General features: G+C 50.9%; 1 protein-coding gene and 1 non-coding gene across 6 annotated transcripts in view; one reads left to right on the forward strand and one right to left on the reverse strand.

The window, feature by feature from the left end:
- Positions 1 to 11,545, forward strand: part of DIP2C (disco interacting protein 2 homolog C) — a 294,165-nt gene extending 282,620 nt beyond the window's left edge. For all 5 annotated transcript variants that reach the window (XM_070801128.1, XM_070801126.1, XM_070801127.1 and 2 more), the window contains 4 exons: positions 1,229 to 1,303; positions 2,922 to 3,096; positions 5,057 to 5,180; positions 7,868 to 11,545. In XM_070801128.1, the coding sequence (XP_070657229.1) occupies positions 1,229 to 1,303; positions 2,922 to 3,096; positions 5,057 to 5,180; positions 7,868 to 8,120 (627 nt within the window). In that variant the 3' untranslated portion in view covers positions 8,121 to 11,545. The remainder of the gene's footprint in view (positions 1 to 1,228; positions 1,304 to 2,921; positions 3,097 to 5,056; positions 5,181 to 7,867) is intronic.
- Positions 4,136 to 4,204, reverse strand: LOC139186718 (small nucleolar RNA SNORD31). Its single transcript, XR_011570386.1, has one exon. It is a non-coding gene; the product is annotated as a small nucleolar RNA SNORD31 (small nucleolar RNA).
- Positions 11,546 to 17,611: the final 6,066 nt, after the last annotated feature.

Raw genomic sequence — 17,611 nt, forward strand, 5'->3', positions numbered from 1 at the left:
CTGAACTGAATATATCAACTGGTTTTGACTATGAGCACAGAACGTCAAAGGAAGCCCCAGGGCCATGGCACCTTCTTTCTTGTTCTGTTCTGTTCTGCGTGGCCTCCACTCCCACGGGTGTCTCCGGGTCTACAGCAGCTTTTCCAACTCCAGCCCTTCCTTGCATTCCACCCAGAGGAGGAGCAGCAGGAAAAGGAGGCCATAGGGACAGCTCCTCAGCCTCTTCACTCACACTTAGCACCTCTAGGCATGGTTACCCCAACTGAGAAAGGCAGGCTGGCAATGTTGTCGGTACATTGGGTCCAAATGTGCATGGGCCTTGGCCGGCAGGCAGAGCTTGTTTACTGTGGAACTAGACAAAGACTGGTTATCATGACAGCTAGTCGCCTGCCGTGTCATTTATAGAACTGAAGTGCAAGGAATGTATTTAAACCTGAATGAAGACTTTTTTTCACCCCGGCCCCTATTGTCAGATCTCTTCTCCACTTAACATAATTCTAGAGGCATGTTGTTTGGGACCTTTTACAGTCTGTGTCTTCACGGCTGATGGTTAGAGTTCTTGGTACTGTTTTCTTTAAGGTGGGATTCAGCACTGCCCACCCACCCAGCTTGACCTGGTGGGCCATTCACCAGACGTGCTCCCATAGCTCTCACTACAGGTGTGTTGCCTTATCTCAGCTGTACAGTTAGTAGCTGAACCAAGAGGGGCTCCATTCTAAACTTCCAGAATCAGCTTTTGATTCTTTACATGGTTCCAGTGGAATTCAGAGCATTTCTGAGCTAAATGTCCATTAAGAAGGAGGTGCTCAGTATCAATGTTGTGCTCTTGTCAGCCAACAGGAAAAGTGGGCGGTGTGGCAGAGGAGGGGCAGGGCCGCAGGGGCGACATCTGCTTGGTGCGGCAGACGCTCTGGCGGAACTGCTGTCTCTTCTGGACACCACAAAGCAGCTCCGCTAGTTCTACTTTGCAAGCATCAAGCTTGTTAAATTATGTCATTTATCATGTTTTTGTTCAAAGTCTCACTTTTAGGATCATTTTAACACAGGCTTTGTCATTGTACATAATTACAATGAAATGTCATTGATTTGCTGTCATTATGTGATGCTGTGGTATACAATTTTGATTTAAAGCCATTCACTTTCTAAACCATTTTAATAGGGAAAACACGCACTTTGCATGAAGCATCTGCCTGTCTGCCTACTAACAAGACTGTTCCTTCCCACTTAGATACTTCCAGGGGTGCGGATCATCATTGCCAATCCAGAAACGAAAGGACCCTTGGGAGACTCACATCTGGGCGAGGTGAGGAATGGGATGGGTGTCTGTGAAGGTTCAGGATTATGAAGTGGTGTTTGCTTAGCGACTATCACATTTCTCTCCAAAACATTCAGCAAAGAGGAAACTTCCTGTGTGTGGGCAGAGTTTCCTTGTTTTTCAGCTCTCCATTTGAGTTCCATGTGCTTGCTTCACAGCAGAGAAGTCTTTCATCAGGAACATGATAGAGAATGTGCAGAGGGAATCTTGCCAAACCCAAAATCATAGCAGCACCAACAACCATGGCAGGCAGACTGGGGACACGACAGGTGTTTGTCTGGGTCAGAAAGTCACTTTTACTCCCTTGTATTGACGATGCAACCTATCCAGTGACCCCCCCACCCACCCTGTGCCCCACACACCACTGGCTGCATGCGGCCACAGGAGACCCTTCCTGGGATGCTGTCCTGAAACGCCCTGCTTGCTGGCCATGAGCGCCCTCTGCCCTTCCCGTCCACCTCACTCCCTGATTAACCTGCTTCAACATGTCTGCCACCCCGCCCCCGTTTTCCTCTCCAAGGCCAGGCCACAGTGACCATGACCTGCCCACAAGGACTCTCCTATAGGTGCCACCCAGCCTGTGGTCAGCTGCCTCTCTTCTTCTAACCTGTCCTGGTCGCACACAAAGCACTGCCTTTGACGGGACCCGACTCACACACCAGCCCCTCCGCTCTCTCAGGCACCGTGGCACACACGCATACGTGTACACAGGGAGGGAGTGGTGTTGAGGCCTGAGTCTCAGCCACTGTCACCCCCAGACCCTTTTCCTTCTTGGGCAGTTTATTGGCCCCTCACTCATCTCTCTCCATGTGAAGATCAAAATCGAGATGATGAAATGCTATACGGACCGTATTTAGGAATTTCCTTTAAATGCACGTCTAAGAATGAAAATTAAACATGGTGCCTGCCATCTCTGGCCCCTGCTGTCCTCACAGCACACGGCCTTTCAGAGCTGAGCGCTGGGCCGAGGGGCGGAGACCCCTGCACCCTGGCATGCTGGGAACCTGTCTGACAGGTTCTCTTCCCCTCACTTGCTGGAGACCCTCATCCCTGGGCTGCTGCCTGGTTTGCCCTGGCAGGTGTGGCGGAGGGCTGCTGGCCAGACCCTTTGTCCCTGACTCAAATACTATTTCCCAAGATACAACATGCAGGCATTTTTATCCTCCATTTTTTGTTGTTACAATGCCTTTCTCTTCTAGAGTTTTTGTGTTGTGTTACTTTACTTTACAATATATTCCCCAAAGTATACAAGCCAGAAAGCTTTTTAACATTTTTCCAGCTTGCTTTTTGGAAACAATCAGTACATTTGAATAAATATAAGGAAACTCTTACAACCTCATTCATTTGATATTTATTTCAAAAGCCCTTAGTTCGTCTACTTCAACAGGATTCTCCGAGATGTTGGTTGGGGGTTTGCTCAAACGCGAGTGTGCTGCCATGTTTTCATTTCAGCAGACTTTGTGGTGACTGTGTTTCCCTGGAAACAAGCCGTCCTGTTTTTGCAGGCCAGGGACAGACAGAATACAATCCGTTGAATTGTAAAAGTAGTTTCTGCCCTGGACATCATGTCAGGTTAACTTATGCAGTCCATTTTGCTTCCTTTCAGATCTGGGTTCACAGTGCCCACAATGCCAGTGGTTACTTCACTATTTATGGAGATGAATCCCTCCAGTCGGATCACTTCAACTCAAGATTAAGCTTTGGAGACACACAGACAGTCTGGGCACGAACAGGCTACTTGGGATTTCTACGGAGAACTGAACTCACTGATGCAAATGGAGGTGAGAATTCCCAATAGGAGGCAGGAAGTCCCAGCCCCAGGAGAACATGTGTGCTTGCGTGCTTGCTGCAGGCAGCCTGGAGACAGCCAAGGGTGAGAGAGCCGGGGTGGGGCGAGAGAGAGCCCAGGGTGAGAGAGCCTGTTCAGGCTGTGTGCGTCAGCAGCTGAGGATGCACGTCCCATGCTCTGTCCTCCTCTGTGAGCTAGGAGCACGTGTGAAATCAGGGCAGGGGCCGGGGGCTGTGTTGTCTGTAACAAGTGCCTGTAAGTGCAGCTCACTGGCTTGTCACCAACTCTGGCACTTCCAGCCCCACCCAGGATCCCCCGAAGCTGCATTGTTCTCTTCCAAGCGGGAGGCACTGGCCTTGAGTGCTCTGGTCCTGCCAGGTGCCCTCAGGGAACAGTAGCGCAGAGGGGTAGCGCTGGGTGTGGGTGTGACACAGAACCGACATGTAGGAGCCTGTCTGCTCCTCACGTTGCTGATCCTGGAGTCCTCTCTCCACTCCTGAAAACAGAGGCAGGACTTGAGTGTTACTCCGGGGTGGGGGGCCTGAGGTTTCTTGTGAGATCTGCCAGCCCCGGAGATCAGTGAGACTTCCAGCCCACCTGCCTGGTAGGAGCCGTGCCAACCAGGCCAGACCAGCAAGAATGCAGGGGAAAAGTACCGAAATATTCTGGTGTTGTATTTTCTTTTACTTTTTTAAGGTTTAAAAAACAAAACATTTATGTAGGAAGGCTGAAATGATTGTATGCTAATTTGAAACAGGTAAGTTGTATAAGAACATTCCGTATTTTATATCCTCCAAGGATTGGATTCCATTTTGTGTGCTGTGTTCTTTCTTCAGACCTTCTAACTTCAGACTGGTGTTAAGCAGGAGCGTGGCTCGCTCCTTTCCGTAGGAGCCCAGCCTCTTCACCCTCACAGAGGGCAGGCACGTCCGTGCAGGCTGTGGAGTCTCAGCACAGACACATTATAAGGCTGGCAGCTGGTCGACACAGTGTCCTGGGCTGTGAAGCCCGCTCAGCTTCTCACTGCAGGCAAAAGCTCAGAAAACACCTTCCCATCACAGGGATCAGACTGGGGTGGCATTGATCTAGTCGCTGGCTGGCATTGTATTTTCAGTTTGGGGAAGTCATAGACTGTTTCACTGGAGGGTGCCCTCTGGGATTCCTTGAGGAACTAAGCTTAGCACTCAGCACTGTGGAGCCCAGTGGGGCTGGGAGGGTGGAGGCCCCAGCAGCTGTGAGCCCAGACCTCAGCACTGTGGAGTCCGTGGGGCTGGGAGGGTGGAGGCCCCAGCAGCTGCAGTCAGAAGTCAGCAAGTGACTGCCTCCATCTAGTCTGCCTTAGCCTGGAGATGGAGAAGATTTATTTTCTGGTATTGCACGTGTCAGTCACTTCTCGTAAACTCACCCTGATGCACTCAGTACCCTAAAGATGAAAGAGGTCTTGTTTTTAAGAGATGGACTGCATGTTGTCATTATCCCAAGGTTTACACAACTGACAAGAATAACTTTACCAATTACTTGAACTAAGGGAATCTTTGTCAACATTCTCGGAAACTCAGCTTTCTTTCCCACTCAGACGTGTAGTGATAAGAGAGTTGAACCCTCATGTGATGGAACCACAGGGAGCTTGGTGTTGCTTTGGCTGTGCTGGGTCCTCTCATGTGACTCTACTGCATCTCAGGCAGTGCTGCCGAGGGATGTATGTGGAGGCTGCCCCTTGGGTGAAGGGACTGTGCAGGCATGTGGCTGGCCACACGGCCCCCACCCCCCACCGCCACACCTCGTCCCTGAGCATCTGGGGCTGCAGGTTCCCTGAGAAGGGAGACTGGACCCTTGCTCAGGGGTCTTTCTTGTACCTCTCTTCCATGTTCAGGGGTAGCGCTCGTCTTTATTCTTTAAGAGACTCGAGCAATTTTGCAGTGAAGCTCACATAGAGTCCATTCCCCACGCAGAGCGCCATGATGCCCTCTACGTGGTGGGGGCCCTGGACGAGGCCATGGAGCTGCGCGGCATGAGGTATCACCCGATAGACATCGAGACCTCGGTCATCAGAGCCCACAAGAGCGTCACGGAATGGTGAGGAGCGGGCAGGCAGCCCGAGGGCCAGGGTGAACCCGAACCTCTAATGAGCACCACTGGTGCGGTTGGTGCTCTTCCTGAGGGTGATGGACGGATGGCTGGGGGGTGTTTCCAAGGAGCCGATTGTTTGGTTTTTTGTTGCGGAAAACGTGATGTAGGGGAAAACACTGTCCACAGGGAGCCTGAACCCAGCGAGCCCTGTGGGAAGGCCTCAGCTCCAGGAGAGGCCATGCTTGCCAGCGTCATAGGGTCGTCAATGACGGGTCACCCATCCCACCACCTTCGGAGGCCACACCGTGCCCGCCCTGGCCACTGGGTGGCTGTAACTTGCACGTGTCAGTCACTTCTAAACTCATCCTGATGCACTCAGTACCCTAAAGATGAAAGAGGTCTCCTTGCTTTTAAGGAAAGATGGACTGCATGTTGTCATTATCCCAAGGTTTACACAACTGACAAGAATAACTTTACCAATTACTTGAACTAAGGGAATCTTTGATTATGAACATTCTCGGAAACTCAGCTTTCTTTCCCACTCAGATGTGTAGTGATAAGAGAGTTGAACCCTCGTGTGATGGAACCACAGGGAGCTTGGTGTTGCTTTGGCTGTGCTGGGTCCTCTCATGTGACTCTACTGCATCTCAGGCAGTGCTGCCGAGGGATGTATGTGGAGGCTGCTCCTTGGGCGAAGGGACTGTGCCTGGAAGCAGCAGCACCAGTCACTCCTCAGGGCCTTCACATGGCACTTGAGCATGGACAGTGGCTTCGGCACCACTGGCCACTGTTCTCTCCCCTCCCAGTTCCCTGAAGGGAGGAGGCCTGAGGGGCCCTGTCTGTAAGCTCAGGGCAGGAGACCCCAGGGAGACTCCTTCTGAAATCTCTAGGAGGGCAGATGGGTTAGCCTGCGAGTGTCGGCTGCCTCTTGTCAGCTGACACAGGCTGGTGTTCTCGGCCACATGCTGCACCGCCAGAGGACTCGGCAGACAGAAGGGGCGAGTGGACGGCAGAGCTTCGTCCCCACTCGGTGCCGTGTTTCAGGGTGAGCAGCAAAAAGCCCGTCTGAGCACAATTCCTCCACTTCTAAAGCTGCCTCTCCACTCGCGTGTCGTGTGTCGAGGCAGGAGCTCCAGAAAGGTGTCAGCCAGAAACGGTAGGGGTCCGTCTCAGTTTGCACTGAGGTGTAAATAGCCATCTCAGCCTTCTGTTTTTGTATTTTTTAAGAAAATAATTTCAAGTGGCTTGTATTGCCTCCTTCACATATTTTCTGTCTAGTTGGAAAGATGCCATTTCCACTGGGAAGTGTGCGGCCAGGGTTCCCCTGTGGGTTTCTCTTGCCTGCTCTGAGCGTCACTTAGATGCCATGAAGCTTGCTCCTTTCTCTACTCTCAGAGGCCCCAAGAGGGAAGGAGCAGCAGGCTCGGTCATGAGGGGCTTCTCTCCTCAGACTGCGAGCAGCACCACAGCTCTGCTGTCACCCCCTCCCCAGGTTTGTGTCTCCCCCAGGCAGCCCCATCAGTCACTTGGTGCAGAGAAGGGAGTGTGTGAGGCTGGGTCACATCGGTGACTGCCTCACTGAGCACGGCCCAGCCACCCTCAGCCGCTGTGGCCCCAGGCAGGCTCCAGCAGCCTCCCGCTGCCTCCTGCTGCCTCCTGCACCCCTTAAGTGAACTGTGGGATCCACACTGACCCTGATGCTGCACCCTCAACACCAGATGTCAGGATAAAACCATCCCCAGCGTGGCCACAAACAGTCCCATGTGACTCACAGACATGCAGTTCTCTCGTGCAGCTCCCTTGGGGTGACGCTCATCACAGAGCCAGCCCCAGGAGTCTCCAGTGTCCCTCTTCCATTTTAATGTCATCATCGGCCATACTAAGCAAAATACACATTTTTTTTTAAACAGGCATACCCTATGCTTTTAGGAAACAGTGATGACTTTCCCCAGACACTTCCTGCCTCACAGCTGAGACAGAACATTCTCTGTATCTGACTCCAGCAGGCCCCGGAGCTTGACCCCGCCATCTACGGGGCTCCGGTGCTCTAAGGTTCTTAAACATTCATGTTTTAAAAGCCCTACTACCTGACGTCAAGGTGGCCTAAAGTGTAAAACATTGGACTTAGTTAGGCTTTTAGAAACTGGGCAGACAAGATACTGTGGGTGGTCCTCCTGAAAGATCCAAGTAAGACACTTCTGGATGGAGCTCTGGTGTCCCCAGGAACTCACCCACCTGAATCAGGTCCCCTGTGTTGCTCTCACCCAGTTCCTGAGACAGAATCTGTCCGTGCGCCCCAGGTCTGCAGTCGAGCTCTGAGGTACCTGACCCAGCATGGTGGCTCTTCTGCTCATGGGCACACATGTTCACCCCCTGGGGACAGAGGCAGGCCTGTCTGACTAGCCCTAGTGCCCACTGTCCCAGCTCAGCAACGGTCCTGCCGACTGCACTGCAGGCTTCCCAAGTGCCTTTGGGGATGGGCTGCACCCTTAGGGCCTTGGGTGGATCCAGGGAAGGCAGGGATGGGCTGCCACCCCGAGAGCAGGTTGGTAAGAGGTGTGGACGCATGGAGTGTCAGAGCTGCTCTGGAACCTGCAGACCAGAGAAGGCTCAGTGCCCAACAGGAACCCAGTGGGGCGTCCAGACAGAATGGAGTCGTTGCAATTGTACAGTGATGCTTCTTTTTCTTCCAGTGCCGTGTTCACCTGGACAAACTTGCTGGTGGTTGTGGTTGAGCTCGATGGGTCCGAGCAGGAAGCCCTGGACCTGGTCCCCCTGGTGACCAACGTGGTCCTGGAGGAGCACTACCTGGTGGTGGGGGTGGTGGTGGTGGTGGACATCGGCGTCATCCCCATCAACTCCCGGGGTGAGAAGCAGCGCATGCACCTGCGTGACGGCTTCCTGGCCGACCAGCTGGACCCCATCTACGTGGCCTACAACATGTAGACGCCATGTAGTGTCCCTTCTACGTGGCCTACAGCATGTAGACGCCCGGGGCCCACATCTACATGGCCTACAGCATGTAGACGCCCGGGGCCCCCATTTATGTGGCCTGCGGCATATAGACGCCACATAGTGTCCCATCTACATGGCCTGCAACATGTAGATGCCCGGGGCCCCCATCTACGTGGCCGACAATGTGTAGACGCCCACGTAGGACACCCGGGGCCCCTGTCTACATGGCCTACAATGTGTAGACGCTACATAGTGTCTCATCTACGTGGCCTACAACATGTAGACACCTGGGGCCCCCATCTACATGGCCTACAACATGTAGACGCCCACGTAGTGTCTTATCTACGTGGCCTACAACATGTACACGCCTGGGGCCTCCATTTGCGTGGCCTACAGCATGTAGATGCCCGGGGCCCCCTGTTCAGTGTCGCAAGTGTGGGCACCAGGGCACCTTCCCCAGCAGAGCCTCACCATGTGGTGGGGAGACTTCCCATGCATCCTGGTCACACAGGGATGAGACGTGAATGTGAAGTTTGCTCACGAGGACTTTGCGTTAACTGCCTTTAGTTTGTTGGAAAAGCCCTTTTCAAGAACTTTCTTTTCTTTTTTTTTACTTATTGAATAATAAGTGCTTTCTTCGTAAATGTGGTATTTTGTTAAGCCAAAATAGCAATTAAAAAAAATATTCTGCCCTCCAGATGGGTTCTTTTAAACAATTCATGTAGTGTGACAAAGAATTGTTTTCTCTGTTTTAATGTGTCATGAAATCTTAATGCCATGGACCTGCTACTGATTTAAGCCATTGCTGGAGCCCATCCTTTTAGGACAGTGTGTCAAGGTACGAGAAAGCCTTCCAAATAGCACCTTCCAATTAGATTTTAGCCGCTTTCTTTGTCAGAAACATACTCAAGAAACAGACTGATGATCGGCCCTCCAAGTTATCATAGAATGAGAGGAAATTATAAATAAGGTGTATTTCGGCAATTACCTTGCAGATATCTTTGTACTAAACTAAAAAGATAAAATAAGTTAACTCCATATGTAATTATGTACAAAACGTTTAATTTATTTTGATCTCTTTAGAAGTATAACAGAGAAAACATTCAAGAATATTAAAGTCTTGTAATGTTTGCTAATATAAAAAGTGTTGTATTATCTTGCGTGGATAGCATCACAACAGATATATATATATATGAGATATAAGTTCACTAAGAACAAAGGGAATTTTAAAGTTTAAAACACAGAACCTGTCACTTGCATGGTGTCCCCTCCGCTGCACTGTAGATAGACTCTCGCCGTTGCTGGTGTGAGCAACCAGACGGCCTGCAGCCCAGAGCTTCTATTCTGGAGCCAGAGACCAGCTGTGGGGCCAGCGCCTCGGAGGTGGCGGACTGGAGCCGGGTGTGCACTTTCCCTCTGCCGCGGGGTCGTGATGGACTGTCGGTGCCGCGTGCCCACCGCAACGCGTGGCCTGGGGAGCAGCGGGCCCACTGCACGCGCTCCCTCGGCTACAAGAATCATTGCACAGTGTTTTCATCGTTTTGTTTGTCCCTTTTTTTGGTCCTTGGTATGAAAAGGAATGTTGTTCTGTGGTCATTGGCAGCGGGTTGCGCTGACTCCCTCAGCGGCTCTAAGGGAGGAGACTCACTAGGAGGTCATGCACGGAGCTGCCCCAGCTGTGCTGGCTGGAGTGGGAGGTCCCCAGCCCCGTCGTCACTCCTGCTGCAAGGACATGCTTCTGATTTCCGTCTCTTGCTGCTGCCGCCGCCGCCTCATGCACCTTGAAATTTTGAAAGCCCCTCGCACACTCCTGGATTGAACCAGCTCATCGGCGTCCAGCCAAGAAGAGGTACCAGCTTCCGAGTGAGATCCCCTCCATGATTGCCCCAGTGTGCCCGGGGTTCCTGTGTGGGGTCTGCCTGGTTCAGAGTGTTGCTGGCGAGACTGAGACCCTCTCTGTGTGGTGGTCTCACCTGCCTTGCTCTGTGCACTGGCACTGAGCCCTTTGCCACAAGAGAGTTTTGTTTGACTTCGGAGATCCAAGGCTAATTGCTGTTAGAATTTTAAGTGGCATTTTTTAAAAATTTGTCTGCATGTGGGGTTTCTTCCATCTCCACAGGTTATTTGATTTTTAAAATAATATTTTGATTTCATTGCTGTGTATGAGTATTTCTCCACATGCTTCAGATAAACATTCCCAGTCTTCTGCTTCCCAAGGGGGACCCCACCACACACAGAGAAGACACCTGCCCACCATGTGGAAGGGCCAAGGGGACCCCACCACACACACAGAAGAGAAATACCCACTGTGTGGAAGTGTAGGGGGGACCCCACCACACGCAGAAGGTACACGCTCACCATGTGGAAGGGCTGGGGGGACCCTACCACACACACACAAGATACACGCCCACTGTGTGAAAGTGCCGGGGGGGACCCCAACACACACAGAAGATACATGCCCACTGTGTAGAAGTGTAGGGGGGACCCCACCACACACCCACCGTGTGGAAGGGTAGGGGGGACCCCAACACAGAAGATACCCACCATGTGGAAGGGCCGGGGAGAACCCCACCCCCCACCACACACACACCCCCCCGTGTTGAAGGGTAGGGGGGACCCAAACACAGAAGATACACGCCCACCATGTGGAAGGGTATGGGGGTGACCCCACCACAGAGGACACATACACCCACAGTGTGGAAGGGTGGGGGGGCCCACCACACACACAGGACACACACCCGCCCTGTGGAAGGGCAGGAGGGGGGCAGTTTCGGGTCAGACACTGATGAGGAAGCGGGACTTAGGCCCAGCAAGGGGGTGTGAGGTTGCTGGTGCCCTCGTGAGGCCTCGGTCCTGCTGCCTGTGCCAGCGGTGAGGGCCAAGGGCTCAGGGCTGGGATCCAGGTTCTGTTGTGCAAGAAAAAGGGAATGAGACTCTCAGTACCACCCACTTAGCAATAAAGGAGGATCGTTCTGTACTGTTAGTGGAAACTGCTGGGACGAGTCGTTCATGAGAATACAGCCAGTGTTTGTCTCGTGACCTTGTGCTTTTGAAGTCAGACAAAACCGTGTGGTCAACTTGCACAAAGGAGGGTACACAGCGACCACCAAGACTCAGACCAACCAACAGGGCGGCTTCCTCATGGTGCTTGTTTGTTATATCTATCTAACCCTGCTTGACACTTTCCCAAGGGAAATGGTCCCTTGATAGATGCTAGCAGCGTTGCTTCATAGTGTGGTGACTGGTTAGAGAGATTCATGTGCTCAGCCAATCACGGTTCCAAACAAAATTTTTATGTGCAAAGGACAGCAACCTTCTCGTATGTTAAACCACCAGTAAGCTTTGTACATCTGTGATAACGCCTGTTTTATATTCAAATGAACAAATAAAAGCTTTTATTTTTGTTGCTCTGAAAATAGCAGTTTCTTAATTGGTCCCCTGGAGAGCTGGGCCAGCTTCCATCCCAGGAAGGTAGTGACTTCTACCAGGAATGGATCCCACTCTGTTTACATAATTTGTTGCATTATTTATCAGTACAGATAATCATACTTTGAACAATGTTTAAATTTTGATGTGGGCATTTATTGCTAAAAAATTCCTATGGCAACAAATGTTTTGTGAAATGTTTTTTTTTAATTCTTTTAAATATATCTAAATATATTTGTTCACATTTTCTCCAAGTGTACAGATTATTGGTAACCTTGAGGGACAAGGAGTGTGAGTCTGTGTGCACAACCTCTGCTGCTCCTTGGCCAGGACCGAGGTCTCGCTGACAATTCCAACCCAAATTATCTTTGTGTTTCTTTTGTCTTTGTGTCTTGGAAAGTGGTAGTGGGTTAACTGACTTCCAGCCTAATGGTTAGGAAAGGATAAAATCACCAGGCCTCACTGAGTGCCTTTGTGTTAGAATTCCCCTGGAACCAGGACCACCTGTGCTAATTGGGGGTGTGGACATCAGTAGCTGGTGTAGACCACCTGTTTGGGTGACTGGGCATTGCCAAGAGATCCGCCTAGAGTGGCCGTGCTCGGGCAGCACCTGTGTCCCCGTGCGCACATGTAGAGTTCCTTCTGCTGCCTTGCTCCACGCCCTCCAGCACTGTGCTGAGGCCAGGGCACACAGGCAGGAGTTTGGTTGGCAGATTGATCATAATTCTGGGTCTTACTGTCCTTGTTGACGTCTTGGTGGCCTGAGTCAGGTGGCCAGTCAGTCTGGCCACGTGGAGGGACTCAGTGTCACTGCTTCTGAGGAGAGAGGTTCCATTCCCTCCACGCCAGGTCCTCTGTGACTCACTCACTCCCCCTGCTCAGCAGAGCCTGCCCGGTGCTGACCGCTGGGCCCGTCTCTGTCTTCTACCGTCCCTGGTGGCCGGCTCTGGTCCCTGAGCGGCATCTTCCCGTCATGGCCACTCTGGCTCCCCTCCAGTGGGTCCTTCCGCCTATCTCTGCTGTCTTCTCGATTTTAAGGTTAATCCGTGAACAAAGTATTGGCAGCACCAAGGTCAGTGTGAGATTTGGGTGGGCCTTGCTGCCTTGGGACAGCCCCAGTGTCAGCTCCTCAGGCTGGGATAGACCCTCCTCTCCCTTCCTGCCCCTCACCCCTCCACCCTGCATGTTGCTGTCACTCCCTGACTTCATTATTCATGGGGGGAAGAGTTGGGGACCCTCCCAGGGCTGGGGCAGGAGGCCAGCAGGTGGGCAGGCAGGGGTCCGGCTCTGAGCACAGTCAGCGGGAAAGCCTCTCCTCCAGCCCCTCACTTGGCGCCGTGTGGGAGGGCGCAGGGCCCACCTGGGCTGTCAGGCTCTGGGGACAGGCTGACCTGCAGAAATGCGAAGGTGCGGTGGAAACGGAAGTCAAGACAGTGGGCATGGGGGGCTGAGCCTGGCCTCAGCTCCCCTGCCACTTTGTTTCCATGTTAGTGTGGACTCTGGGGGGACAGAGGCCAGTGTTGTCTGCAGGTGCAACTCCCTCTTGCCCTAGGAGGCATTCAGGAGGTGCAGGGGAGCAGCCCTAGGGCCGAGGTCAGCAAGCTTGATGCCTCCCTTCTCTGCTGACCATCAGGAGGATAGGACAGTGTTGGGACCCACACTTTGGTGAAGCCCGGGTCAGAGCAGAGGTGAGGGTAACCCAGCCAGAGCCATCCCCTCACAGCTTTCCCACAGATGCTTTCCAAGGGACTGGATGTACCCACACGTCTTGTTGAGTCACCCCTGGCTAGTCCCTGCACCGGAAGTGGAGGATGGCATTGTCCCCCTCCACCACCCTCCAGGAGAGGACAGAGACCACCTGTCCTGACTGCTGTCCAGGGGGGCTTCCCCGCAGGTCAGGCAGCAGCAGAGGCATCTGAGGCCAAGAACCAGTGTGGATCCTTGAAGATGGATGCTCTGATTGTGAAGCTGCTCCAGCTCCAGAGGGCAGCGCGGCATGGAGGGCATTGGCGTGTCACCAGCCCAAGTTCCTGGAGGTACAAGTGGACCGCAAGGGGTCGGCTGGTCTCAGCGGGGTTTGGGGATGCTTGGGAACCACTGGTAGCTAGTGGGCACTTACACCAATGGACCACGGCACGTTGAGTGTGTTGTGTCCCAGCCACAGTCCTGTGAGGCTTCAACTAGGCCGCCACCAGCCTGGAAGACAGGGTAACACGTGTGTCTGACGGGCCAGCCAGCTTCGGTCTGAACCCCTCTGTCCTGATGTAAGTGCAGCCCTCCGGTCGCTGGGCAAGGACCTGGCCCCACAGCACTTGACTTATGACATGAGTACAGAAACACAGGCTTCAACCTTTCTCTCATCATGAATACTATTCTGTGGATTCTTTTCAAGTGTAAATGTGATATTAGCTTCTGGTCCCTACATAGTAGCTGGATTTGGCCAGGTTTAGGATTGCAGTTTGCTGATTGCTGTTGTAAGACACACAAGTAGGGAGGCAAACTTTTGAGAATGAACTGCTGATTCTGGTTTTCCTTTCAAAAGCAATTAGTTTCTGAGTCAAATAGTTTGGGCTCTAAATGTTTTCGTTTCTGAGCTTCTGTCTCTTTCATTTTTTCAGTCAGTAAATATTTGAGCACCAACCACGGGTCCGTGCTGTGATGAAATGGCAGAGCAGTCCCCCTCCTTTGAGTCCATGTCCACCAAGGACTGCAAGGCCTGAGCTGACTTCTGACTCCAACTCAGACACTTGATGGTCAGTCAGTCTTGGTTCTGCCAGGGCAGGAGGTCACATAAACTCTTCTGTCGCCATGAAGAAGGGCTGAGGCCAAACAGTCTCGTTTCCCTACACTCGCTGTTCCTCAGGTTTGACCTCTAACCAGACAAGCGCCCAGCAGCTGCTACTTCTCATATCTGACTGGCTCCATCCAGGGCTGCACGGAGAAAGGGCTCTTGTTGCTCAGAGTGAACTGTGGGGGCAGGATGACCTCTGGACAACCGTGTACGTGCGGGCACGTGGGGCAGCTTCTGCTGATGCTCCACCCTTTGTGGAGTAGGAGCTGGGGTGTCTGATGTCCTGCACTGAACAACAGGGGAGTCCCCTAAATGTCAAGATTCTTTTTGAACAGCCAAGTTCAGAATTTTCTTTTTCTGTGCCTGATTGATCATCTGTCAGCAGAGGTTCACACATTTGCTATTAGTTTCTAACTCAGATGTTCAGGATATAAGGAGAAACACTTGAGAAGCTGTTTATAGAGACCCTACACCCTTTGTAATGCGAACAATTAAGGCCTCTATTTTGTCTGTTTAAGTTCAGTCAGTTCAGTTGCTCAGTCATGTCCGACTCTTTGAGACCCCATGGACTGAAGCATGCCAGACCTCCCTGTCCATCACCAACTCCTGGATCTTACTCAGAGTCGTGTCTATCAAGTTGTTGATGCTATCCAACCATCTTACCCTCTATCATCCCCTTCTCCTCCCGCCTTCAGTCTTTCCCAGCATCAGGGTCTTTTCCAGTGAGTCAGTTCTTCACATCAGGTGGCCAGAGTACTGGAGTTTGAGCTTCAGCATCAGTCCTTCCAATGAATATCCAGGACTGATTTCCTTTAGGATTAACTGCTTAGATCTCCTTGAAGTCCAAGGTACTCTCAAGAGTCTTCTCCAACACCACAGTTCAAAAGCATCAATGCTTCAGTGCTCAGCTTTCTTTATAGTCCAACTTTCATATCCATATATGACTACTGGAAAAACCATAGCTTTGACTATACGGACCTTTGTCAGCAAAGTGATGTCTCTGCTTTTTAATATGCTGTCTAGGTTGGTCATAGCTTTTCTTCTAAGAAGCAAAGGGTCTTTTAATTTTGTGGCTGTCCCCAGTGATTTTGGAGTCCAGGAAGATAAAATCTGTTGCTGTTTCCACTTTTTCCCCATCTGTTTGCCATGAAGTGATGGGACTGGATGCCATGATCTTAGTTTTCTGAATGTTGAGTTTTACACCAGCTTTTTCACTCTCTTTCACCCTCATTGAGGCTCTTTAGTTCCTCTTTGCTTTCTGCAGTTAAAGTGGTATGATCTGCATATCTGAGATTGTTGCTGTTTCTACCAGCAATCTTGATTCCAGCCTGTGATTCATCCAGCCTGGCATTTCACATGATATACTCTGCATATAAGTTAAATAAGCAGGGTGACAATATACAGCCATATCTTATGCCTTTCCCAATGTTGAAACAGTCCGTTGTTCCATGTAAGGTTCTAACTGTTGCTTCTAGACCCACATACAGGTTTCTCAGGAGACAGGTAAGGTGGTCTGGTATTCCCATCTCTTTTAAGAATTTTCCACAGTTTGTTGTGATCCATACAGTCAAAGGCTTTTGTGTAATCAGTGAAACAGAAATAGATGTTTTCTTAAAATTTCTTTGCCTTTTCTATGATCCAGTGGATGCTGACAATTTATTCTCTGGTTCTTTTGCCTTTTCTAAATCCAGCTGGTACATCTGGAAGTTCTCAGTTCACATACTGCTAAAGTCTAGCTTGAAGGATTTTGAGCATGTGCATAGACTAGCTTACTTTTTTAAAATCTCTTTTATTGTACAGTCTGGAACAGAATTCTTGGGGGGAGGAGGCGGGGAAGAGACGCATAGTAAAGCACAGGTGCGCCGGGAGCTAGGGCTCAGGGCCACTCCTGCTTTCACCGCCATGTGTTTCACAGCCCAAAGCCTTGGAATGTGGTCGCTGACCGGAGGAGCCTTTCCAGGAGACCAGGAAGTACCTACATGCATCAAGACAGCGACCATTACTGCGGCTAGAGGAACTGGTCATAACTGCTAATCAGACCAGAGGGAAAGGACTGATTTTCAAAGAAAAGTTCACTGTGGGACCTAAGCTGGATGGTTAAAAGAGAAAGGAAAAAAAAATAGGTGTGAACAGGTAGGGGCTTGGAGACAGCTGTCACTCCCAGAGCTGCAGGCAGGGTTTTAGAACAGAGGTAAATGATACATAGATGGACAGACTTGGAAAGGTAGCTTCCACACAGATAAGGAGCTGAAATGCTGGTTGCCCTGACAGCTGCTTCCCCAAGTAGACAGTCAGCGTAAGGACTGAGACATAATTTGTATGCGGAACCTTCTGCCAGGTGAACTTCCTCTTCCACCGGTCTATCCTTCCCTCATCCTTTCTTCTGAGCCCTTCTTAATTATGGATTTTCTCTGTTCAGACCCAAGCTCAGGGCAGCCAAGGATAAGGACCAGGAGCAGAGCAGAGGCAGCTCCTCACCCACAGGCCAGATGAGGAGCCCCCCACCCAGTGTAGGGGTGTTACAGCCACTCTTCAAGAAGGTGCTGGGGTCTGAGGGAGGGCTCTGTGGGATTCTTGGGCAGTGCTTAAGACTGTTTTTTGCTTCTGAACAACCTACCTCAAACTCCTGTAAAATCCAAAATAAAATGTTTGGAAGTGATTTATTTATAAGAAGAACTCCTACACTTTGCTCTAAAGATCTGCAGCAGAATAAAGCTGAACATGGGTCACAAGATGTAAACCGGAGGCAGACAAATGGAGACAGTGTGGTCCACAGCCACATCTTCAGCTCTGGGAGCAGAACTCAGCAGCTGTAATTATTAAAAGCTTACAGGAATTACAGTTTCATTGTTCTTAGTTTTTATGATCCTCTTTAAGATGAATTAGAAAAGAGTAGGTATCATTTTTTTTTTCAACAAAGGATGTATAATAATTTGTTTTATTTAAACCAAACCTTGCCTACTCCTTGTGACCTTACTCAGGAAAGCCTGTCTAAAGCAATTACAGAATCACTTCTTCATCTGCCGTTCTGAGCCATCGCCCCTTGCCTTCTGCAGTCACTGTGCTGGTTTCCCTCTAGATGTTCAGTTGTGGCACCTCTCAGTCCTGCTTCCTCTCTGATGGCTTCCTTAACCATGTCAGATCTCTCTCATTGCTTGAAAAAAATTGTTCTCTTGCCACCTCTCTAGGCAAGAATTTTGTTTTTCTTCTGTAAGTTTTTTTCTAATGTAAGTTTTTTCCTGGTCTTAAAAGTTACAGTTACTAT

This window comes from Bos indicus, chromosome 13 (genome assembly GCF_029378745.1).
Source record: "Bos indicus isolate NIAB-ARS_2022 breed Sahiwal x Tharparkar chromosome 13, NIAB-ARS_B.indTharparkar_mat_pri_1.0, whole genome shotgun sequence".
Taxonomy (NCBI): Eukaryota; Metazoa; Chordata; class Mammalia; order Artiodactyla; family Bovidae; genus Bos; species Bos indicus.